We start from the raw sequence: 25609 nt of genomic DNA, 5'->3' as shown, positions 1-25609 counted from the left end.
AGGAAAGGGACCCCCGCGCAGACCACCCGTGGGTCGAGCCACCATTGGAGGGAGTCCAACACCGGACGAGGTAATGTCACCACTGAGTCTAGGGAGTCCCTGACTGGCCGATAAACCCCTGCCAACCAAGATTGGAGAGGGCACAGTCTGAGCCTGGCGTGTCTGACGACATAGGTACATGCTGCCATGTGCCCTAGTAATTTGAGGCAGCTTCTTACTGTGGTGGTAGGGTAACTTTGGAGGCCGAGAATGATGTTGGACAAAGTTCGGAATCTGGCCTCTGGGAGATATGCTCTGGCTTGTGTCGAGTCCAGAAGTGCTCCTATGAATTCGATTCTTTGTGTTGGAGAAAGAGTGGACTTGGCCTCGTTGAGTAAGAGGCCGAGGGAGCTGAAGGTGTGCCTGATGAAGACCACCTGAGCCTCCACGAGTGCCTTGGTCCTGCACTTGATGAGCCAATCATCCAGGTAAGGGAATACCTGGATCCCTTGCCTGCGGAGGAAGGCTGCCACGACTGCCATGCACTTCGTGAAGACCCTTGGGGCTGCTGATAGACCGAAGGGTAGAACCGTGAACTGTAGATGAACGTTGCCAACGAGAAACCTGAGGTACGCCTGTGGCGAGGGATTATCGCGATATGGAAGTATGCATCCTTTAAGTCGAGGGCGGCATACCAGTCTCCTGGATCCAGGGAAGGAATGATGGAGGACAGGGAGACCATGCGGAACTTGAGCTTCTTGACAAACTTGTTGAGATGCCGCAAGTCCAGAATAGGTCTGAGGCCCCCTTTCACTTTCGGTATTAGGAAATACCGAGAGTAGAAGCCCTTGCCCCGAAGTTCTCGAGGCACCTCCTCCACTGCCACTCCTGTAAGGAGGGACTGAACTTCTTGAAGGAGAAGTTGCTCGTGAGAGGGGTCCCTGAAGAGGGACGGGGAGGGGGGCTGGTGGGGCGGGAGGGAGGAAAACTGGATAGAATATCCCTCCTCTACCGTACGAAGCACCCAAGCGTCTGAATTGATCCGGGCCCACGCACGATAGAAGGGGGACAGACGTGATGAAAAGGTAAGGTTTGGAGGATCCAGAGATCTGTCCGGTAGGCCGTCCTTGACCGAACCCTCAAAATGGTGGTCTAGGCCCCTGCGGAGGCCTTGGCTGGGTAGAAGACTGGCCGAAGGGCTGATGTTGTTGCCTCCTCCTGCCAGTCCGCAGTCTTCTGCGCACGGCATCACCTCGATTTTGAGGTTGATACGGACGCGGGGCCTGCGGCGTCCTAAACTGCCTACGCTGAGTAACAGGGGTGTGTAGGCCTAAAGAACGGAGGGTGGTCCGCAAGTCCTTTAGGCTATGGAGCCGTTTGTCCATCTTTTCCGAGAAAAGCGTGGGCCCTTCAAAGGGTAAGTCCTGTAAGGTCTGTTGGACTTCATGAGGAAGGCCGGAAACTTGAAGCCATTCTCCGCGCCTCATGACGAGACCAGTAGCCAACGTGCGTGAGGCCGAATCGGCTGCGTCCAAGGCTGCCTGAAGGGAAGCTCGAGTAATTAATCTGTCCTCCTCGACAAGGGCCGAGAACTCGGTTCGTGAATTCTGTGGGTGGAGGTCCGTAAACCTAGACAAAGCCGAGCACGTGTTGTGTCCATACCGGCTCACTATGGCCTGCTGATTGGCAATACGCAACTGTAGGCCCCCTGTTGAATAGACCTTACGTCCGAAGAGGTCCAAATTTTTAGCCTCTCTATTTTTAGGTGTGGATCCCTGAAAACCTTGTTGCTCCCTCTGGTTGGCCGCATCCACCACCAGGGAGTCCGGCGGGGGGTGCGTGTAAAGATGTTCATAGCCTTTGGTTGGGACAAAATACCGCCTCTCAGTCTTTTTGGCTGTAGGGGCCAATAAGGCTGGAGTTTGCCACAAGGTGCGGGTTGTGTCCGCAATGGTTTTTATGAGGGGTAGGGCTACCCTAGATGGGCCTGACGGGGTCAGGATATCAATTACGGGATCGGTATCCACCTCAATCTGTTCCGTCTGTATCGAGAGGCTCTGGGCCGCTCGAGTAAGGAGCTGTTGGAGGAGTCTATTATCCTCTAAAACCGGAGCAGCAGAAGTTCCCGCTACTGCCTCATCCGGAGATGAAGAGGAAGATGTTCCATGTAGCTGCCCTTCATCTACCACGTCTCCCTCTGTAAGGGCCTGCGGCACACGGTACTCCGGCTGCGTAGCCGGTGCAGGCTCAAGAGGCGGCACCGCGGCCGGTACCGGGGTCACCACCGAACGCCGAGGAGTGCTGGGCGGTGCGTGCGCTGAAGGAAGCAAAGCCCGTCGGTGCCGTTGTTTGACCTGGGGGTGCCGTAATGCCTTGTGGCACACTCCTGTCAGACGGCGGTGCCGGTGGCATTAGCGGCGGTGCCGCAGACGCTGAGGAGACGGAAGCGGTTCGTGAGCGGGGCCCGTACGCCTGACCCACCGACTGATGGTAGGCCCCTGGCATCCAGAACGGCCACTGCGGAGGTGGTTGCCACTCCTGCTGCTGATGCCACTGTGGCGGGTACGGTTGGGCACTCCTACGCGAGGACGATCTGCTCCTCGATCTGTTAGAACGGTAGGAGTCCGCCTCCGAGTCAGAAGTCTCTGAATAGGAGGACATCGGAGGAGCGGTACCCACAGTCGCCGGCTGGGGTGCTCGCGCCGGTGCCGCTACCGTGGCGCCGCGTGGAGAGTGCAGTGAGTGCATCGCCGGTTTACCCTTAGAGTGATACTGGGGCCCGACGGCAGCCGGAGGTTCTCTGCACCGGTGCGGCGACGCCGGCACCGGAAGGTTCAAGAGGTCTGAGGCGGCCTCGAACGCCTCAGGCGTCGATGGGAGGCGGACCTCCTCCATCATGTCCGGGGATCTATGCCGTTCTGGACTCGACCTTGCCCTCTCCTGGGCGGGAGTCAACGGGATGGCCGGATGGATCTGTGGCGCGGGTTGCCCCGTAACAATCGTGGACTGCGCCCAACCTTTAGAGTCCCGGTGGGGAGATTGTTCGATCCGCGGCCTGTTCTTTTTAGCCGGTACCGGCCAAGGAGAGCGGCGTCTTGTCGGAGACGATTTCTTATGCGCCGACTCTCTCCGGTGCCGGGGTTTTGGGGCCTTGGCCTCACAACCTATCTCCGGTGCCGGGGCACTGCGCACCGAGGATGAAGTGCTGGGTGCCGGCTCTGACGGTCCGGAATCCGATTGTGGCCGCAGTGCCGCCTCCATTAGGAGGACTTTAAGTCTCTGCTCTCTATCCTTGAGAGTCCTGGGGCGAAAAGCCCTGCAGATAGGACACCTGCCCCTTTGATGGGCCTCCCCGAGGCACCATAAGCACGAAGAGTGCGGATCACTTTTCGGCATAAACTTCCCGCAGTCCCGACAGAGTTTGAACTGGGGACCCGGGCATGCCTGGGGACCCGGGCATGCCCCAGCGGGGCGACGAAAAGTTGGGGAAACCCCCCCCCCAACTGATACCTAACTATCTAACACTAACACTAACCACTAACTAATAAACTATGTACAAGAACTATAGAACACTGCCACGATTGCTAAAGAGCAAGAGAAGTTCCAGCTAGCCGTCACCGGCGGTAAGAAGGAACTGAGGCGGTGGGGGGTCGGCTGGCCCCTATATACAACGCCATAAAGGCGCCACTCCAGGGGGCGCTGGAGCCGACCCTACGGACGCTGCTATGGTAAAATCTTCCGGCTGGCGTGCACGCGGCGCGCACACACCTGCTTGGAATCGACATGAACAATCACTCGAAGAAGAAAGGTGTATTTCATTGAGACTTGTTCTTGTTTGTCTTTCATGTGATGCAAGTAGGAATGCATAGATTTGACAGAGCTCTCACATGTCTTGTTTTCCTTGTCAATTTGCATTTGTACATATGAGAGTATATTTCTCTAGGAGTCACTCTCGGCACAGAATATTCAACTCAAATGACCTTCAGGATTTGATGTGCTGGAAGCAGATGGTAACTGCAGGTTAGCCACAAAAGTTTTTGAAATTCTATCCATTTTTGTTTTATACCAGATATTTTATGAGTTTTAATAATATAGCACTTTATGTTAACAGGGTGCTTTGGGGAGCATGAGAGTGACAGACAGATGATGCTTTAGCACTGGCACTAACCAGCACAAACAACAGTAGCTGGATAAAAAGAGAAGTCAGTCAGAAAATAGTCCAGGACATACCTAAGCTTTGTGAAGGGGGGATGCAATGTGGTCACAATGGAAGGTGCAAAGGAAAACTGTAAAGAATGGTAGGAATTAGTGAGTGTTGCAGATTAGCAGATTTTATTACAAGTTTCTGTGAATGGCAAGGCTGCTAGGTAAATGGGTTAGAAGAGTTCTAACGTGGAAAGTCTGCTGTAGTGAGTGGCCTTAGTACATGATATCTGGTTCAGCAGTTCAGGTAGAATGATGAAGAGGTGTAGCCTGAATTTTATATGATAACTACCTGAAGGAACAAATTAAAACATTTATGGGACAGGCTGACACACTGCATAATATTAGAATAGTGGTGAATAGTAGCTGCATTTCCACAGGAAGAATTAGGGAGATGTGCAATAAAAAGCAAGAATGTCTTGCCCAAATAGTCAAGCCAACTGGGTTATAATTAAGGTTAAGATTTTGTCATGGTTATTTTTAGTAAAATCACAGACCGATCGCGTCCAAGGTTTGAATAAGGTAAACAAAGTCCCCCCTTCAGGCAAAAAATGTAACCTTTAAATGCACAAATGCAAAGCCTGAACTGATTAAACAAAGTTGGGGGAAAGAGGGAAATTTCTCCCTACAGCTAAATAAAATCAAAAGAATCCAAACCAAAAGACAAGTAGTGGCACAACCACTGAAGGCACAACCCATATAGGATTAGACCTTTGGAGAAAAAAGCAGCTGTGGGAAGGGGCTAAGTTGAGTCAGTGGTGCTGGGATCTACTAAGAGAAGGTAATAAAGGGTTGTTGGGTTTTTTTTGTTTTTTTAAGAATAGAGATATCCTGAAAATCATGAGGGAAGTTTCCTAAGGCACAAAGGGCCAATACTAGTCAACTCCCGGGGAGGGGAAGAGAGGAAGAAAGTTGGGTGCCTAACTCCCAACTGACTTATTTGAAAATCTCCTCCCATATTGTTTGTTTATAGGAACAGGATTGAATATCTATATTCTGGTTGCTGGGTTCCTGGCTTAAGAAGAGAAAGAACCTGGCAATCATAGTTGAGGCCCACATATGGAATAGCAAGTGACAATGAGAGAGTTAAGCAAGTATTCTTGTCAAGAATGGAGACACTCTAACCACTCAGAGACATCAAACAGCTACAAGGGTCAATCGCTCCTTGGTGAAGGGATGGAGATAAATTGAGCTAAGCAGGGACACTTGGTATAAAAAGTCACTTGCTGGGCCAACTTGAGAGCCACAAACAGAGGCAGCTAACAGGAAGGAAGGAAGGAATTGAGAAAGGGGTTGTGACAGTCTTTTCTTCAAGAAACAGTGCTTGTGAGATTTCAAGATGGCCTGAGACTGAACAGTGGTGGTGACCTGCAACGTCCACGGCGTGTTTTCATTCCTCTGAAGTCAGATGGGACTTCTTGTATATGAAGCTTAAGTTGGTAGCTGTGCTGGATGAAAAGATTCTTGCATTAGAGGGGCAAACAGACACTACTGAGAATCACAGACACTGAGGAGTTCCTAGGCAGTCAGGTTCAAAAGGAAGATTCACCCCACCCCAGGTTCAAGGAAGAAAGGAGCTGGCCACCAAGGAGTTGGAGAGACAGGAAGTCAGAGGAGGCCTGACAGTTCATAACCATTATAGGCAAGAGGTCATGTGGGCATTCTACATGGCTGGAGACTGATGAGGATGGGCAGGCTGTGGCCTCTAGAGAGAAGAGGACCAGGAGGAATTCATATAGCTAGAAGTTTCCAATCGATACCAGGCCCTCAATGTGGAAACTGTGGAAGATACCTCTCAAGATACAGCCGGTTCAAGGGGATCATAGAATCATAGAATATCAGGGTTGGAAGGGACCTCAGGAGGTCATCTACTCAAACCCCCTGCTCAAAGCAGGACCAATTCCCAACTAAATCATCCCAGCCAGGGCTTTGTCAAGCCTGACCTTAAAAACCTCTAAGGAAGGAGATTCCACCACCTCCCTAGGTAACCCATTCCAGTGCTTCACCACCCTCCTAGTGAAAAAGTTTTTCCTAATATCCAACCTAAACCTCCCCAACTGCAACTTGAGACCATTACTCCTTGTTCTGTCATCAGGTACCACTGAGAATAGTCTAGAACCATCCTCTTTGGAACCCCCTTTCAGGTAGTTGAAAGCAGCTATCAAATCCCCCCTCATTCTTCTCTTCTGCAGACTAAACAATCCCAGTTCCCGCAGCCTCTCCTCATAAGTCATGTGCTCCAGCCCCCTAATAATTTTTGTTGCCCTCCGCTGGACTCTTTCCAATTTTTCCACATCCTTCTTGTAGTGTGGGGCCCAAAACTGGACACAGTACTCCAGATGAGGCCTCACCAATGTCGAATAGAGGGGAATGATCACATCCCTCGATCTGCTGGCAATGCCCCTATTTATACAGCCCAAAATGCCGTTAGCCTTCTTGGCAACAAGGGCACACTGTTGACTCATATCCAGCTTCTCATCCACTGTAACCCCTAGGTCCTTTTCTGCAGAACTGCTTCCTTCCCATTCGGTCCCTAGTCTGTAACAGTGCATGGGATTCTTCCGTCCTAAGTGCAGGACTCTGCACTCGTCCTTGTTGAACCTCATCAGGTTTCTTTTGGCCCAATCCTCTAATCTGTCTAGGTCCCTCTGTATCCTATCCCTACCCTCCAGCGTATCTACCACTCCTCCCAGTTTAGTGTCATCTGCAAACTTGCTGAGAGTGCAGTCCACGCCATCCTCCAGATCATTAATGAAGATATTGAACAAAACCGGCCCCAGGACCGACCCCTGGGGCACTCCGCTTGAAACCGGCTGCCAACTAGACATGGAGCCGTTGATCACTACCCGTTGAGCCTGACGATCTAGCCAGCTTTCTATCCACCGTATAGTCCATTCATCCAGCCCATACTTCTTTAACTTGGTGGCAAGAATACTGTGGAAGACCGTATCAAAAGCTCTGCTAAAGTCAAGGAATAACACATTCACTGCTTTCCCCTCATCCACAGAGTCAGTTATCTCTTCATAGAAGGCAATTAGGTTAGTCAGGCATGACTTGCCCTTGGTGAATCCATGCTGACTGTTCCTGATCACTTCCCTCTCCTCTAAGTGCTTCAGAATTGATTCCTTGAGGACCTGCTCCATGATTTTTCCAGGGACTGAGGTGAGGCTGACTGGCCTGTAGTTCCCCGGATCCTCTTTCTTCCCTTTTTTAAAGATGGGCACTACATTAGCCTTTTTCCAGTCATCCAGGACCTCCCCCGATCACCATGAGTTTTCAAAGATAAACTTTGCAACTCAGCCCAATCTGTAAGGAAAAAAAAAAAAAAAAAAAATCAAGTTTCCCACAAAAAGTTCTCCAATTGTTCAATGAAGACGGACAATCCTTGTTGAGGATTCAATACTCAGAAGAATCGAAAGAACATTTTGCAAGGGAGTTGGACAACAGGACAGTGTGCTACTACCTTCTCAGAGCCAAGACATAAGATATCACTCTAAGATTGGACAGGCTTGTGAAGTTGTTGGGCAAGGATCCAATGGTGATGGTTCACATCAACACTAAAGATACTGCGTTGTGGGATAGCTCATAGATAACAGATTACTTCGGGAAACTTGGAAGTGTGCTGAAGAAGAATATCCAAGTGATAGTCTCTGAGATCCTTCCTGTCCCATGAGCAAAGGAAGACAGAAAGCTGAAGATGCTGGAAATAAACCATGGGCTAGGTAAGTGGTGTATGGTAAAGGGTTTTGGTTTTGTAGCATATTGGTCCCCTTTTTACGGGGAGAGAGAGTAGCATTGTGTGGATAGGTTCCCTACAACTGGGGTGAAGATTATCTCCTTGGGAAGAGGCTGGCTAAAGTAATGAAGATGGTGTTAACAAAAGAGGAGGGTAGAAAAGGAAGATATGAGAGCTCAGCGCACACACACACACAAAAGAGCACTGAGAACAAAAAAATTGATCAAGAAAGGACATGAAAAGAAGAAATTCATGAACTGCCTTAGCACAAATGCAAGGAACATGGGTAACAAACAAGATGAATTCAAATTGCTCATTTATGAACACAAATTAGAGATCTTGTTGGTATTATTGAAACCTGGTGGGATGATTCACATGATTTGAATATTAATCGATGGTTATAACCTATTTAGGAAGGATCAAATGGGAAAAAGGAGAGGGGAAGTAGCTCGCTCTGTCACAAATTGCATTACCTGTTTCCGAGTCATTGATAACTCAGAAGAAAATTATCTTGAATGTTTATGGATCAATGTCCTAACAGATAAAACACAAGATAGACACCAGGTAATACCCTGTCACAGCTCAAATCAAACTAGCAAACAGATGACTGGCTCTTTATGCACCTATCTATAACATGTATGAAAAAAAGCTGTGTGATCATGGGGGACTTCAATCTGAGTGACATATGATGGTAGTCTCATGCTTCCATGACTAAAACATCCTTATATGTTCTAAATATTTTAGATAATTTCTTAACTCAAAATGTGTTGCATCCAACATACAGGAATTCTATAGTAGACCTCGTCTTGACATCTAAAGAGGACGTGATCACAGACTGAAAGTTAATAGTAGCTTAGGTACAAGTGACCATAACTTGACCACATTTATAATGTGCAAACAGAATAAAGTCCAGACAGTAATAAAATATATACTTGGTGTTTTAAAAGGGCCAATTTCACAAAACTGAAAATTATTAACCAGATCAGCTGGGAGGAAGAATTTAATCAGGAAAACATGAATGATAATTAGGAATAGTTCAAGAACACTTTACTGGATGCCCAAAAAAAACCAAACATGAAGGAAAAAGGCTGTTTTTATTTAAAAACTGGCCTGGTTTAAAGGGGAAGTGAAGGCAGCTATATACTATTTTTAAAAAAATAGAATAAAGGGCAAGCTGATAGTAAAGAACAAATCAGAAGCTAGGAACTGTAGAAAATTGATAAAGGAGGCAAACACAAGGAGAAATACATAACCAGCAGAGGAGGAGTTTATAAAAGTATATTAGAAACAAAAAGAATCCTGCCAATGGTATTGGTCCATTACTCAAAGGAAAGGGCAGAATTATCAATAATAATGCAGAAAAGGAAGAAGTGTTCAATAAATATTTCTGTTTTGTATTTGGGGAAAAAAGATGTAGTCATATCATATAACATTCATACCATCCTCCACAGATACTAGTGGAATGGAAAGTAGCAGCTACTAAAGTTAGACATTTCTAAATCAGCAGGTCCAGATAACTTGCATCCAGGAGTTTTAAAATGAGCCAACTGAAGAGCTCACTGGAATATTTAAGTTGAATTCTAATAGATTGGTTAAGCATGCTTTCCCTTTACAAAAGTTATGTTGACTCTTCCCCCAACAAATCGTGTTCATCTGGGTGTATGATGATTCTGTTCTTTACTAATGTTCTCTACATTTTGCACTGCTGCCATAGTCTGCATCCCTGCACATATGGACTACTGCTATGGCTAACTTTAAGTACACATTATAGGGTCAAGCAGCTTTCCCCATTTCCACAACTACCATCCTCTGCTCCATGCTTCCCCCACACTCCCAATCTGTAGAAGTCTACCATCTCCCCAGGTCAGGAAACATCACTTTAAACCATTAGTAGAGTGCCTGGGGTGAACAAAGAAGAGAAGCAAAGAAAGCTGAGAATAGGGATAGCTTGCTGAGAATAGGGATAGCTCAGTGGTTTGAGTACTGGCCTGCTAAACCTGGGGTTGTGAGTTCAGTCCTTGAGGGGGCCAATTAGGAGTCTGGGGCAAAATCAGTACTTGGTCCTGCTAGTGAAGGCAGGGGGTTGGACTTGATGACCTTTTGGGGGAGGGATAGCTCAGTGGTTTGAGCATTGGCCTGCTAAACCCAGGGTTGTGAGTTCAATCCTTGAGGGGGCCATTTAGGGATCTGGGGCAAAAATCTGTTTGGGTATTGGTCCTGCTTTGAGCAGGGGGTTGGACTAGATGACCTCCTGAGGTCCCTTCCAACCCTGATATTCTATGATTCTATGAAAGAGTTCCTGGAAACATCATGATACATTAGTTTTGCAAGAACCAATATCAAAATAGTAAAGAAAAACAAAGCTAAACTTACCTAGCAAGAACTAGAGAAGTAAACTTATCTGATGTAATAATGAGCAACATTTCAGGGAAAACAGATATCACTAGAGTAAGGGATAGCAGATTATGGATTTATCTTTATAATAATAGAAGGAGTTCAGTTAAAAAGAAAAGAAAAGAAAAGAATTAGCTACAAGTGTGAACCAGGAGAAGATCAAATATGTTTGCATTATACCAGACACGGTAAGGCTATGGATGCAGCTGAGTAAGAAATGTGAAGGGATTTAAAGTGTTTTATAGCAAAAACAGAACAAAGGACCAAGACTGTGGTAAAGTTCAAGTCAAAAATAGGGAGGATTTCAGTGCCTCTTCCCCCCCCCCCTTTTCTTTTTCTTTTCTTTTTTTTTTGGGGGGGGGGGGTAATTATCAGAAATTGTTGACTCAGATTTAATAGGATTGTTAAAGGGGGAAAGGAGCCAGAAAAGTGTCTTTAGGAGAATATTTACCAGCCTCTAGAACAGGCTGAAAAAAAACTTCAGCTGAAATGTTGGAGGAGACAGCTAAAACACTGGCCACCATCTGCACTGCAAAACAGACAATGTTCTCAAACAATGTTTATAAACAAGGCACATTGAGAGTGATTTAAAAAACTTAAAAAAAAAAAAAAAAAAAAAAAAACACCAATACAGAGAGGTGTTAAAACTGTACAAATTGGGTTTATTTATTTGGGTTTTGTAAAAACGATTCAGTAAATTCATTTTCACAATAAGGATGGGTCCTGTTATGTAAAGCCTCCGCTCAATCCTGTAGAATGAGATTGTAAAATTTGTAATTTTTCAATCATTGCTAGCATGATCATTAAGTTCTGTAACCCTTTGCAAATGTTTAGTTATTGTTAGCATAGCCTTTTAAATTTTGTAACTTTTGCAAGCTTTGTAACCTTTTCAGTTACCACTGGTATAAATCTCCAAGCTTTGCAATATTCCATCACACAATCAGAGTGTGTGTGAATAAGGGAGTGTGTGGGGGACTGGGTGGAGAGGAACTGTGAGGAGAAAAGAGCCTGGAGCCAGGTGTGTCTGATGCAATCTGCCTTGAGAAGGCAATCATGGGGTGCTGTAAAGAAAAGAAGAACCTGGTACGCATGAAAGGAACGAGGCCTGGGAATGCTTCTCGGTGACGGACACAGAAGTGAAACTCAGTGTACGTGACAGGAGCCGCCCAGTTCCAATAAAAGGAAGAAGGCATGCACACAAGCCCCCTGCTTCTTGACCTGCTCGTCGGCTTGGATCCGTGACCGCAGACGGACACACCACATCTACTATGCTTCGGCTTCTCGGCTTCCTCTGCTGTCTCCGGTAACTCTCCGCCTGTGTGAGTGTGTGGGTGCACGAGGGTATGAATGCAATGAATGTGTGCGTGCATGAATAAATTCCATCCCTTTTCTGTTTAATCCAATAGCAGCATTTAATAAAACCAATATAAGTGTAACCCTGGGTTGGTTTCTAGGGAAACTGAGGTAACAGGTCTGTAAAGGGTCACCATTATCAGCTTGCAATCTAGACAATTTAAAAATAAAAAATTGTAGGGAATTTTGTAGGGACTACATCTACCCCTTTCCTATGTGTGCTTCTATAATGACATTTATCATTTTAAAAATATATTTCTCTCACGTGTTGCCATGTGAACGACTCACACAAACGGGGTGAGGGGGGAACTGAGTCATCACTCAGGGAATAAGATAGCAGTATTAACTATATTGTACAAAATACATTTTCAAATGCAGCATATGAACAAGTTGAAATACTGAAAAAAAAAAAAAATACTCCCTAGTCTTTCATTAAGTACTTATTTACCGAAGGTGTTTTTATTGAAGAAATGCCCCTTGAAGAATTCCAAACTGGCACTTCTCTCCCCTACCTGGATATTTTTGAAGGTCCAAACACTGGTTACACTAATGGCTGCTGACACGCAAAAAAATGCTCATACAAGAACACAGACAATATGATTCTGTCTTTTAATGCTATGCTGAAAAAGATATGCTCATTTATATTAAGGAGCAAGTGCTAGTCTGACATACGCAACCTGTTATAACAAAAACACCAGGGATCATGGTATTTTATGATATTAAAGCATGGCTTAGTAATGTAGTTTTAGAATAGCAGTATCAGAAGTCTACAGATAAGTCAAGACAGCCATTTCATTCTAAACCCCTCTTCAATCACAACTTTCTGAAAAAAGTTTCATGCTTGTTTTTTTTCCAATGTCAAGTTTAAAGTTGAATTTGAAAAGATCAAAGGGCAAAAGCCTTTGTCCACCAGTTACAAATGTTTTTAAACAAGTTTTCTGGCTTTAAGGAAGTTGCTTTGTCTTTTTAAAATGTCCTAATAAAATTACTTTGTTTTGACTCACTGGTGTATGTAATCCTCAATGAGGAATGATAAATTTGGGGGGGGGGAAGTTTTGAAAATACAATCGTAGTTGTTTGAAAGGCAGATATTGTACATGTGCAGTATGTCCTTATCCTCACTGATTTAAGTGCATACTTCAAGCATCTGCAGTATAAGGCATGGACACATTTAAAAACAGGGTACAGATGGATCAATTGGCGGTTTTCTTCTCTCCAGAACTTATTCTTCAACTCACCTCCATCCTTTCCCTTTTAATCATTACATTATATTGCAAAACAATCTGAGATTAATGTGCAGAAAGCACGTCAATGGCAAGGAAACTAAAAAATAATCTGCAATGAAAAATCTCCACCACGCACATTTAGGAGAAAGAAGGTAATAGGTAAATTAAACTATTTATTTATTGTTTCCAGCTGGGAATATATATATGTGCAGAAAGCCTGAGGGCAGGGGCGCGCAAATTTTTTGGCCTGAGGGCCGCATCAGGTTTTGTAAATTGTATGGAGGGCCGATTAGGAGAGGGCGTCATGGCCCGGCCCAGCCCCCACATCCTATATGCCCTCCCCCCCCCCCCCCCCGGGACTCCTGCACCATCCAACACCCCCTGTTCCCTGATGGCCCCTCTGGGACCCCTGCCTCATCCACACACCCCCGCTTCCTGTCCCCTGACCGCCTCTGGACCCCCGGCGCCCCATCCAACCCCTCCTCTCATTCCTGACAGCTCCCCTGGAACCCCTACCCCATCCAACCACCCCTTCTCCCTGTCCCCTGACCGCCCCCGGAACCCCTGCCCCTGGCTGCCCCATCCAACCCCCCCCCCCCTTGACTGCCCCCCCGGGACCCCTGCCCCCATTCAACCCCATTCCCCCCGACTGCCCTGAACCCTATCCACACCCCCACCCCCGACCACCATCCTGAACTCCCCTTCCCTCTATCCAACCCCCCCTGCTCTGTGCCCCCCTACCTCGCTGCCTGGAGCACCAGTGGCTGGCAGCGCTACAGCCACGCCGCCCAGCTGAAACCGGGCCACGCTGCTGCCGCCGCCACCACAGCCACAGGAGCTCACAGCCCCGCCGCCCAGAGCATTGCGGCGGAGCGAGCGAGCTGAGGCTGCGGGGGAGGGAGGACAGCCTGGGAGGGTCCAGGGGTTAGCCATAGTTTGCTCACCTCTGCCTTAGGGTATGTCTATACTGCAATTAAACATCCATGGCTGGCCCATGCCAGCTGACTTGGGCTGTCTAATTGTGGGGTAGATGTTTGGGCTCAGCATGCAGCCCGAGCCCTGGGATCCTCCCATCTCACAGAGTCCTATAGCCCGTGCTCCAGCCCAAGCCCAAAACATCTACACCACAATTAGACAGCCCCTTAACCCAAGCCCAAGTCAGCTGGCACACAAGGGTTTTTAATTGCAGTGTAGACGTACCCTTACAGTCTGCCCTAACACCACGGAGACAGTTGTGTTATTCCCTTTTCCTAGCACAGCTCAGATCACCCTCTGCATTGGCTCAGCTGTGCTGGTCAGATTGTTAGGGGACTGACCCAAGACTCCACCACTTTCTATCCATCCACACATGAAAAGGGGTAGCAGCAGGTGCTTTCTCCCCCTGAATTGTGAAACATGATGCAGGTTGTCACAAGGAGAAAAGGGATGAGGTCCAGGAGAAGAAATCCAGGAAGTTAACAAAAAATTGTGGCATGAGATTTCACATTTTGTGAGGCTGGGTCCACCCCATTTTCAACAATGACTATACACAAGAGCTGTAAACATCTGTGCTTTTTATTATTTATACAATGCCATAAACATGCATGGCACTTTACTACTTTGCACACTAATTCTGAGGAAATGATGATGCAGCAGCACTAGGACAGACAGCAAAGGTCTACTGTAATTTGAACTTGACATGTCATCACCTGACAAGCAATAGAAATAAAATAAGTAGTATGATGGAGAGGGTCAACTGATCAGAAATTTACCTAAAGAAAAGTGTATTTTCACATAAAATGAGGAGTTTAATCACATGACACTATATCGCAATAAAAAAACAACAACAACAAAATACCCACCAAGAAATAGGGTTTTCAAATTTTGTAAACCTCTTTCACTGAGCAAAAGCTGAATTTACATCCTGGCCTCCATTCTCAAAAGACAACTTGGAAAAGGTGCTGGTTCCCAGGAACTAATGGGAGTTTCCCCATGAGATTATAGGAGCTAGATCTCTTCACCCTCAATTTTACTAGGCTCTGAGAATGCTTTTTGAAGTCTCCCATAAACCACTTGTGATGGGGTGTGCATACCCCACACTGGACAAGAAAGGTTTAATCCTGCACTATGGGCGGAGGAAGTCCCGTCCCTCAGACCCTGCTGGGCATGCTCCAACTGTGTGTTGGAGTATAAAGGAGAGCAGCTCACCTCAGTCTGGACTGGCCACTGATGAGGAAGCACGCTCAGTGGAGGCTCCAGGCCAGGAGTAGCTACAGCCCCTGACAGTGGGAACCAAAGATCTCGGGGACCAGACCGGAGACCTGCTACCTATAGTCAACCAGCAGGAGTCCGGTTTCAGGAAACCCGGAGACCTGGACGACAGCTTCTAGAACCACGGTAGGAAGTGGTCCAGGGAGGCGGAGTGAATGGTATCTCCCATCCGTATAAAGTCAGTGGTGTTGTGGTCGGAACTCTGCTGACTGGGTGATGAATGTACTTGCCCCAGAGAGCTGGTCGCAGCCCCTGACTCTGGCCACTTCCCTGTGCAGCCCTGCACCCAAGGGCTGCTATATTGACTCTGGCAACTGGGCTGCGTAGCCCAGAACGCCAGGGCAGCCACTTTGACTCTGACCATTGCGCCGCACTGTTTTGAGTCCCAGGACGGTCTGGTTGACTGTAACCATGGTGCCACCACAACCCCACTCCACCTCAAAGGGGATAGGGTGTGCATACACTGCACCACCACTGCTTTGGGCAGATGTGCCAGAAAGTGTGGGACAGATACCAAGAAGGCACTGTAATGGAAACTGTGCAGTACAGCGAAGAGATGGTTGCAAGGTAAAACTGCAACCGAACAGCCAATTTGCATTACCGGTCCTTACATAGGTGTTATCTCATCTGTATGTTTACCAGTGGCTTAATTCTCTAGAGTACAAATATCCTAAATATACATATAAGCCGTGCAAAACTCTGCCCACAGCCCACCTGACAGCGTTTCAATCTATTAGCCTTTTATGAAGATTGAATCAAGATTACTTGAGTGTCACCTAGTCCTTCGTGGACATTTGTCCACACCACAAACACACAATTCAGCCCAAATGGTAGTTACTCCTCAGGAAAGACCCAAGAACTACAATAATTAGATGGCTGCAGGCAGGACTGTGGTATAGTATATTGGCAAAGGAGTGTAGCAACCCTTTAGCACTGCTTGTCCACACTATGGCCTGTATTATACCAGCATCTATCAGTTCCTCAATTTCATGAGCTGCAAATTTCTTTCTTTCTTTTTTTTTATTAAAGAAACTGTGCAGTCAAGTGAACAGTAGTTTCAGGTACTGTGTCAATCTAATCAAGCAAAATGTATAACTTCTGGATTTGTTATTCTTTGATAGCAAGAATGTCGAAAATTACATTTCAATAAATTTCATTTCACAAAACTTTGCTGTGGAAAGAAAATATCAATTCAACTTAAACCAACTTTTCTCTTAGTTCAATGTTTGTATGGAAAAATAATTAAGCAGTCCACTTAGAAAAGCATAATCTGTTCATGAGCATGCAGGTATCAATTTTATCTTATGAGAATTTTTCCATGTTCCAGTTGCTTCATTCCTTATTACATGCTGCAAAAGGCAGTAATAATTTTTATAGCCAAATATCTCTTCTTAAGATACCAGGTGGCTTTCAATATTTACCATTTAAGTCATGCATGAAATTTAAACATTACAAAAAATGACTTACCAGTTGACACTCCTGAAATATGCACATTTTCAGAATGTTCTGCAAGAGCACCATTACCTAAAATTAAACATAATGAATAAACTAATTTCCAAGATAAAAATTTTTAAAAATTCTTCAGATACCCTTCTATAGAAAAGAGAAAGAACAAAACTGAGCTGCTTTGATTAATATTCAATATTTGAGATCCTAGGCCTCTTCTACACCACCACCTTTGAGAGAGATTAGAAAAACACAACTATTGTACAATTATGAGGAAAACAAAGCACTTTTATCAGTCTGTATGGAGTGGTTGAATAAACTGGAAAATTAGGGAGGGAGAACCTGGTAAGTTTTTGGGTTTTGAGAAACTTCCAGTACATTAAAAAAAGAGGATTTGGATTTCCTGCAACACTTTTACTTTATTTCAATTGTTTTGTTTTTCAGGGGAAGTTAGTTTAATGAACCATTTTTTTTAAACAGAGAAACAAAAAGGAAAGCAATTGCTATGCAAACAAAGACATCCATGAGAGATAACTTTGCTAATGAATGCTGCCTGCTCATCTATCCGAGAAGATAAATTTCGATCTAACCAGTGACTAGCCACCAATGTGCACTGCAAATTAAATGTGCCATGCAAAGACTGTATGGAAAAAAGTGTATTAAAAACTGAGGGCCAAGAAAAAAGGATATTTTTATTGCCAGCCACTGCTCTGCTACACTATGTTACAAATTTAAGTTAATGTTTCTCCGATGGAATTTGTTCCTCTCCATGTTGGGTTTTTTTGCATTTGTTCATTTCATCCCATTTTATGTACATATATTTATTTTTTCATTTCTACTCCTCTGTTTCTTCGTGCATTTCTCCCTGTGGCACATCAACCTTCACTCTTTCTTTCCGCTACAATTTTTGTTAACCTTTACAACTGTTTTTGGAGCCTTCTAATAGTCAAACATGCCTATGCAGCAGCCCATTTACTGTATGTGAAGTTGCAGATCATGCAAGACAGCTGTTTTGATAAATGGTGTACATTGATCAGATAAAGGAACCTATAACTTGAACCAGACCAGTAAGACAGTTTGGCAGCCACAAACAGGACTCAACCCCAAAAAGATCTGGCTGAGTTCTTAATTCAGAACCTATGTTGGGGGGAGGAGTGGAAGGGGAGGGAAAGAGATGGGCCGAAGGGTTCTTCTATTCGTCTACTGGAAAATATATAAAAAAGTGACAAGACAAAGTATGAGGAGAAAGTATGTGTTTCTGAAGATTCAAACACAAATTGGAAAGCCTATGGCCAAGAACACATCTCAGTGCTCAACAGCTGTGTTTAGTAGTTACAAAAAAATGCTTCCTGTGTGATAGCAAAGGAACACCAAAGATGGATTGAGATTATTCTTTCACTCACTTCCCAAGAAAACTGTACAATCATGTATTAAAAACTCTACTAATAACTAGAATTGGGATGAAAAAAACTGAAAAAAGACAATTTCCAAGTTGTTTCCATTTCTCAGTATTTGAAAAGGATCCATTTTCCATTTTTTTCCTAAAGTTTGTGAATTTTATTGAAAAGGTTACTGAAATTTCAATATGATTTTGATAGTTCAATAACATTTATGATAAAAATTTTCAAGGAACACTAGCAAAATCCAAAGATCTCGAAATTGAGTGTGTTTGTTTTTTAAAGAAACACCACATTCCAACAAACAAAATTTGAAAAATTTCAAAAACTTCATTAATGATGAATAGTTTCAGTCCAGTTAAACAAATACATGCCACAGGTTTAGAGTTTGTTTTCAAGAAAATTCACATCTTATAATACTTGTGTTGTCAGATGTTGGCTGCATGTGTGTTCTCTCTGTGCGCTGCACTGGCTCTGGCCAGATAGCCTGTACAACAGGTTCCAATCGAACTACCCAGTAACCATAGACCCATTCAGTAGTGAAAGCACCCGGCCAGGTTTATTGTTAACAAAGCACAGGTCCTAGTATCTACGGGACCACATGTATACCCATCACAATGGACCAACTAAGTCAGCAGTGGGACTTTCCACTGCCCCTTAGACCAGCCAAAAGACATTCCTCTGAGACTCCATTTTATACACCGATACAAACAAGTTGCCCCTCTGACGTGGTTAGCTGCCACCCTCTAACATGGTAAGCTACTACCCTCTACCTTGTACATGTTGGTTTGATCAAAACATATCTGTCCATCACACTGTCATCCTGACCTTATCTTTCAAAGGTCAATGTGTTCCTCTTATCTTTGGGGAATGTGTTATCGGGGTGTTCTGGTACCACCCTTCAAGAACATGTTTGCACGAGTGTCCTGTGTAATAGACATTGATTCTCTTTTTTGTTTGTTTGTTTTTCCCCATTCTTGAAGTGAAAATCTTACTTAGAAATGGATTCCAAACTTAAGTTTACACACTATTACTACAAAGGATTTTAATTTAAAGTTAACAAAAAATTTTAAATGTATGCTTATTCTAGCTTGAGATTTTGAAAAAAAAGTTTGGTTGCTGTCTTGATCTGCACTTGTCTTTCAACTACATGTTTGGCCAAGGCTCATTTTAGTTTTATATTTCTTCTTAAACAGCTGCTTTTATATTGCTTTAATGGAATTACAAAGGTCTGGCCCAGGGGTTGGCAACCTATGGCACGCATGCCAAAAATGGCATGCGAGCCGACTTTTTTAATGGAGTCCCGGCAGGCAGCAGTGTGCCATTAAAAATCCTGCCCAGCATGGCCCGCTCTTCTCCGCCCTCCGCTACCCACTCCGCGGGGGCAGGGGGCAGAAGCATAGGCATGCGCACGGGGTGTGCCTAGGCACACCCTGATGCAGGGCTGGGCAAATGGCCCCACTCTCCCGATGCAGCAAGCCGCAGAGTCCGCGCTCTCGGGCCGGAGCGCCAGGCCAAGTGCAGCAAGCCGCCGGCCCCTCCCCTGGAGCCATGCCGCCGCGCGTGCAGCACACTGATCTCCCACCTCTGTGCACCCAGTGGCCTGTGCTCCCCTACGCCATGCTGGAGCTTCCACATTTATTTGACAAATAAAATTTGCAGAATTTTAAAATATTGTGTGCAGAATTTAATTTTTTGGTGCAGAATGCCCTCAGGAGTAATACTTGGACACACACAGAGTGCAGAGATGAGGCACACTAAGGTCACCTTGGAGGCAGACGGAGTTGTGACCCAAGCTTTTAATTTCACAATTTTTAGTTCTGACCAACATCCTGTCTAACTAGATAGTGAATGTGGCTTACTCCTGAGATACGAAGAAAGAATGCCTCGCCCAAATGATTAGCCAATAGTGATTCTTAGAAAGTACTAAACTGTGAACATGTAGTGCTGAAATGGTCTGCTCCTCTGATTTTTGCCCAAATTAGTCAGTTATCCAAATAGGATGGACATATTTCTTTCTTCCCAGAAAAATGTGCCATGGCACTGGTAAAAAGTACAGGAAGCTACAGATTATCTGAAGTGCTCTGATGTAGGCAAAGTTCAGTGCAGACTAAAAACAAGAGAAATTTCTGATGAACAAGGTGAACAATACAAAAATAAGCATCTTGAAGACTGATTGCATACAATTTTTCTTTGACTAATTGTGCCTTCATTTTCTATCAGAAGCTAGTCTTGCATAGACCAGTATTTCTATCCTTATCAATTTGGGGCCAGGGCCACCCAGAGGGGGGGAGCAAGTGGGGCAATTTGCCCCAGGCCCCGGGCCCTGCAGGGGCCCCCGGCCCCACGAGAAGGTCTGAGGCTCCCCCGGCCCCGCCTCCGCCTTCCCCCATCCCCCGGCACCTCAGCGCGCCACGTCAGGAGCGGCCCTGGACAGTGCTGCAGCGGCGTGGCCTGAGCTCCTCCCACTGAGTCAGAGCCGCGTGGTAAGGGGGCGGGGCTGAGCCGGAGCCACGCCGCTGCAGTGCTGTCCAGGGCAGCTCCTAGATGTGGCTCACTGAGGCTCCGAGAGAGGGGGCGGTAACCCAGGAGCGGCCCTGGACAGTGCTGCTGGGGGGGGGGGGGGGCATGGTCAGGGGACGGGGAACGGGGGGTTGGATCGTGGGCGTTCTGGGGGTCTGTCAGGACTCGGCGGGGGGGTGGATAGGGGTCGGGGACGGGAGGGTTAGTGGGGGGTGGGGTCCCAGGGTGGTGGGCAGTGAGGGGACAAGGAACAGGATGGGTCGGGGATTCTGAGGGGGCAGTCGGGGGGCACGAAGTGGGTGGGGGTCAGATGGGGGCAGGGGCAGGCTGTTTGGGGAGGCACAGCCTTCCCTACCCTAAAGCTCATTCCGCAGTTTGAGGCTTGTAGACAGCTATTTAACACAATGAGCCAAGCTGTTATCTTTTCCCTTAGGGCTACCATCCCTTTCACTTCTCAAATACCAAATTATAGTCTACATTTAATTTTAGTGCCATAGGGAGATTCATGTCAGGGGAGGGTAGCTTCATTTAAAAATTAGCCACTTTAGATTAACAGTGATAGAGCCAAGAGAGCCATGGGGGAGGGATCATATGAGAAGAGCAATATCATACACCACCTACCTCCTTCCCAACCGTACCAAGGGAGACCCCTCTCCCCTGCATTCCCCGAGGCTCCAGAGGGGTTAATTCAGTGGTTCTCAAACTTTTTTACTGGTGACCCCTTTCACATAGCAAACCTCTGAGTGCGATCCCTCCTTATAAATTAAAAACACTTTTTTATATATTTAACACTATTATAAATGCTGGATGCAAAGCAGGGTTTGAGGTGGAGGCTGACAGCTCGCGACCCCCAGTAATAACCTCGTGAACAGCTGAGGGGTCCAGACCCCCAGTTTGAGAACCCCTGGGTTAATTTAATTTTAGCACCCTGTGTCCATTCACATGCATGTGCTATTTTGAGCATTTCAGTTTTCACAACATAGGCTCATCCCAGATTCTGGAACAAGCTTAAATGCTCAGTTTGTGGAGTATGTACAAAAGCTATACTAAAGACAAACCCACAGTAACCATCTCCAGTTTGTGAGGGACCCCATGGAACCAGTCTCTAGGAAAAGGATAAATTCATGGAGGTTAAGTCTATTAATGGCTATTAGCCAGGATGGGTAAGGAATGGTGTCCCCAGCCTCTGTCTGTCAGAGGGTGGAGATGGATGGCAGGAGAGAGATCACTTGATCATTACCTGTTAGGTTCACAATCTCTGGGGCACTTGGCATTGGCCACTGTCGGTAGACAGGATACTGGGTTGGATGGACCTTCGATCTGACCCAGTATGGCCATTCTTATGTTCTAACCTAAATGAACCCAAAGTTACGGAGACAGATATGAGTCAAGGAAGCCATCAGAGTATCAGAAACCTGGAAAAATCTCTGACTGGATGGGCTCAGGCGTTTGGTCACAAGCTGAGGTGGTTCAAAAGTTTTGGATTTTTTTTTAAGCAGAATTTTTTTTATTGTTTCTTTAAACAATCAAACACAGCAAGCAGCAAATATTTGGCCACACACTTCTGAAACCCCAAACCATGTCCAGGTTTTGGCAGACTAATTTCAGGTTTTTAAAAACACAGAGGCCCCCATGAGAATAGAGTATTCTATAGTATTGCAACTTTTTTTTAAATGGAAGGGGCCCCCAAAATTGCTTTGCCCCAGGCCCCCTGAATCCTCTGGGCAGCCCTGTCTGGGGCTAACAACAGTTGCAGTTTGGAATTTTAAGATTAACAACAACTAATTGTGCCTCAGTGTTGAAGAGTGAAATGCCAAACATCACCTTAATTGTAAGCTCCTATTATTGTATTCAGTCAGATTGGACATTATTATATTACATTTACGTAAATCCTATTTTAAAGTGTTCAATATTTTACAGTGCACACAAACTAAAACACGTTCGTAATATATACATGCACTGTCTGGGAATACTTTACTAATTCAATTAATTAAATTAAATTTAGGGAAAATGTGTAAACACACACACACACGGACTGAAGAAATGCAAAGCCTGTTTTAAAGAGGAATTCATCTTATTGCTGAAATTAAAAAGGTCTTTATCCAAGTGCAAAATATGAAGATTTAACTGTGCTATATTTTTGCAATCAGACCCAGTAATTATTCCTCTCCTCCAAAATTTTTGCAGACATGTTTTCTCACAAGCTGAAGCCTTCCATGTCAAGATTAAGTCTGGGCCATTATTTTTAATAGCCAGATTATGAAACCTAAAATAGAGGTTTATAAATTGAAGACCTGCCATGGCAAAATTGCTATAAAAAGTGATAACTATAGCTAATTTAACAAAAGCTAAAATGTAATGTGCTAGCATTATGCCATAGCACCAGATTGGATGGAAGTACTTCTGTTGAACACACAACTATCAGGGATAAGGTGTCAAATGAACAGCTCTTATACAACAAACATTTTCCAAATATGCTTTACCACACTATGTGCACTTCAATTTGCTGTAATTTTCAGCACAACACATTGTATGAGCCATTCTGGTTGGTTTCCTTCAGCTGCTTTCCAATGCCTGTCTACCTTTGTAACATGACAAACATTCACTCGGCAAGAAATGTGTGGCCACCCCTTTTGCAGGACTCCTCAGGTCATAATGCAGCTATACATTCACTTGCTTGTTATCAGAAAAGTCTTACCAAAGCCAAAACACAAAATTTAACCAGACTGCATCTTGAAAAAAATAGGTTGTTTAAGAATCTAAATTGCACATGTATTCTTTCGTTACTTTATGGTCAAACAAAATACTTCTCCCACATATTTTTGCCATTATAACAATTGTTTGCAATCTTTATTTAAACTATAACTCCTAAGCAGATTCACTTTCTATCCCCTCTGACGTAGGAGACAGACCTTAAATTAAACATGTACCTACTGATAGAGATTCACTTTGATTTAGAAGAATCGCAATAGTTTGAAAAATCTTAATTCCAAACATGTGGTAAATTAAAATAAGTTTTGGGGTTTTTTTTAAATGATCTTCCAATGGTCTAAGTATCACTGTGCATATATGCATGGCAACGTTATATGGCATTCTTTATCAGATTCAAATCTGAAAGACTGTCTTAATATGTAAAAAATCATCATTCAATATTATACTTCCAGGTGCGTACAAACCATGATCTTGTTGACTACACACTTGCCTACCTGTACACTGAATGAGGCAGGCGCACAGAAAATCATCAACCCTGAATACTGAAGGTCTAAATCTGCTCTCCATTACACCAATGTACAGTCAGAGTAAATGCATTTGCTTAGAGAAATTAACACTGCAGTAACTGCAAAATAAGGTTTAAATCATCAAGTGATTCATTCCCTGTCACTCTGACCTGAAGTGAGATGTTCAGCCTCTGTACCCATCTAATGGTTGACTTATCAGATAAGAGCAGAGATAATGGTGCAAATAAGTGCCAGTTGTAGTGGTGTAAACTGGACAGGACTAAACAGCTTATTACACATTGTCTATACAAAAGCTGTCAGAAGGGTAACCATTTTCACTCAACTCCCAACTCGGATCAGATTTATAATGAGACCCAAAGAGATTCCAAATCCCATTATTATCCAATCCCCTATTCTGGAGAGTGTTGTAAGGATTCAAAAAGGTTCATGCCAAATAAATATTCTTAACAAACCAGGCAAGGAAACTAAAGTCTTTGCCTGACCTGAATTGGGGCAATTTAAGTTAAAGATCTGTTGCTCATTTTAAAACCATTCCTGTAAACAAGACAGCAGTCAAATTATGGCGATCTGATCTGAGACTTAGTAGCAAAATATAACTACTCACTAAACCTACAGGATAAACAGTTTTGTTCACAACCGACTATTCAACCTTAATGTGGTGGGGTTCAGCAGAAATAAGATTATAATTAGGGCCCTACCAAATTCACGGCCATGAAAAACATGTCACAGAAGAATCATAGAAGATTAGGGTTGGAAGAGACCCCAGTAGGTCATCTAGTCCAACCCCGTGATCAAAGCAGGACCAGCCCCAACTAAATCACCCCAGCCAGGGCTTTGTCAAGTCAGGCCTTAAAAACCTCTAAGGATGGTGATTCTACCACCCCCTTAGGTAACCCATTCCAGTGCTTCACCACCTGCCTAGTGAAATAGTTTTTCCTAATATCCAACCTAGACCTCCCCCACTGAAACCTGAGACCATTGCTCCTCGTTCTGTCATCTGCCACCACTGAGAACGGCCCCGTGGACTTGTGCATGTCAAGCTTTTCTAAATCATAGAATCATGCTGAAAGGGACCTCGAGAGGTCATCTAGTCCAGTCCCCTGCACTCAAGGCAGGATTAATTATCTAGACCATTCCTGACAGGTGTTTGTCCAACCTGCTCTTAAAAGTCTCTAATGATGGAGATTCCACAACCTCCCTGAATTTATTCCAGTGCTTAACCACCCTGACAGTTAGGAAGTTTTTCCTAATGTCCAACCTAAACCTCCCTTGCTGCAATTTAAGCCCATTGCTTCTTGTCCTATCCTCAGAGGTTAAGAACAATTTTTCTTCCTCCTCCTTGTAACAACCTTTACATACTTGAAAATTGTTACGTCCCCTCTCAGTCTTCTCTTTTCCAGACTAAACAAATCCAATTTTTTTCAATCTTCCCTTATTAGGTAATGTTCTCTAGACCTTTAATCATTTTTGTTGCTCTTCTCTGGACTCTCTCCAATTTGTCCACATCCTTCCTGAAATGTGGCACCCAGAACTGGACACAATATTCCAGTTGAGGCCTAATCAGAGAGGAATAATTACTTCTCGTGTCTTGCTTACAACACTCCTGCTAATACATCCCAGAATGACGCTCGCTTTTTTTGCAACAGCATTATACTGTTGATTCATATTTAGTTTGTGGTCCACTATGACCCCCAGATCCCTTTCCACAGTACTCTTTCCTAGACAGTCATTTCCCATTTTGTATGTGTGAAACTGATAGTTCCTTCCTAAATGGAGTACTTCGCATTTGTCCTTATTGAATTTCATCCTATTTACTTCAGACCATTTCTCCAGTTTCTCCAGATCCCAACTCTGCAGGCAGCA

The 25609-nt window shown here is 44.8% G+C and overlaps 1 protein-coding gene across 1 annotated transcript in view; it reads right to left on the bottom strand.

The window, feature by feature from the left end:
• Positions 1-25609, bottom strand: part of LRP12 (LDL receptor related protein 12) — a 110063-nt gene that overhangs the window by 58239 nt on the left and 26215 nt on the right. Inside the window, exon 2 of the mRNA XM_065398825.1 lies at positions 16609-16665. Coding sequence (XP_065254897.1) covers positions 16609-16665 — 57 coding nt within the window. The remainder of the gene's footprint in view (positions 1-16608; positions 16666-25609) is intronic.

This window comes from Emys orbicularis, chromosome 2 (genome assembly GCF_028017835.1).
Source record: "Emys orbicularis isolate rEmyOrb1 chromosome 2, rEmyOrb1.hap1, whole genome shotgun sequence".
NCBI classification, from domain to species: Eukaryota; Metazoa; Chordata; order Testudines; family Emydidae; genus Emys; species Emys orbicularis.
This window is presented reverse-complemented; position numbering and strand designations above follow the sequence as displayed.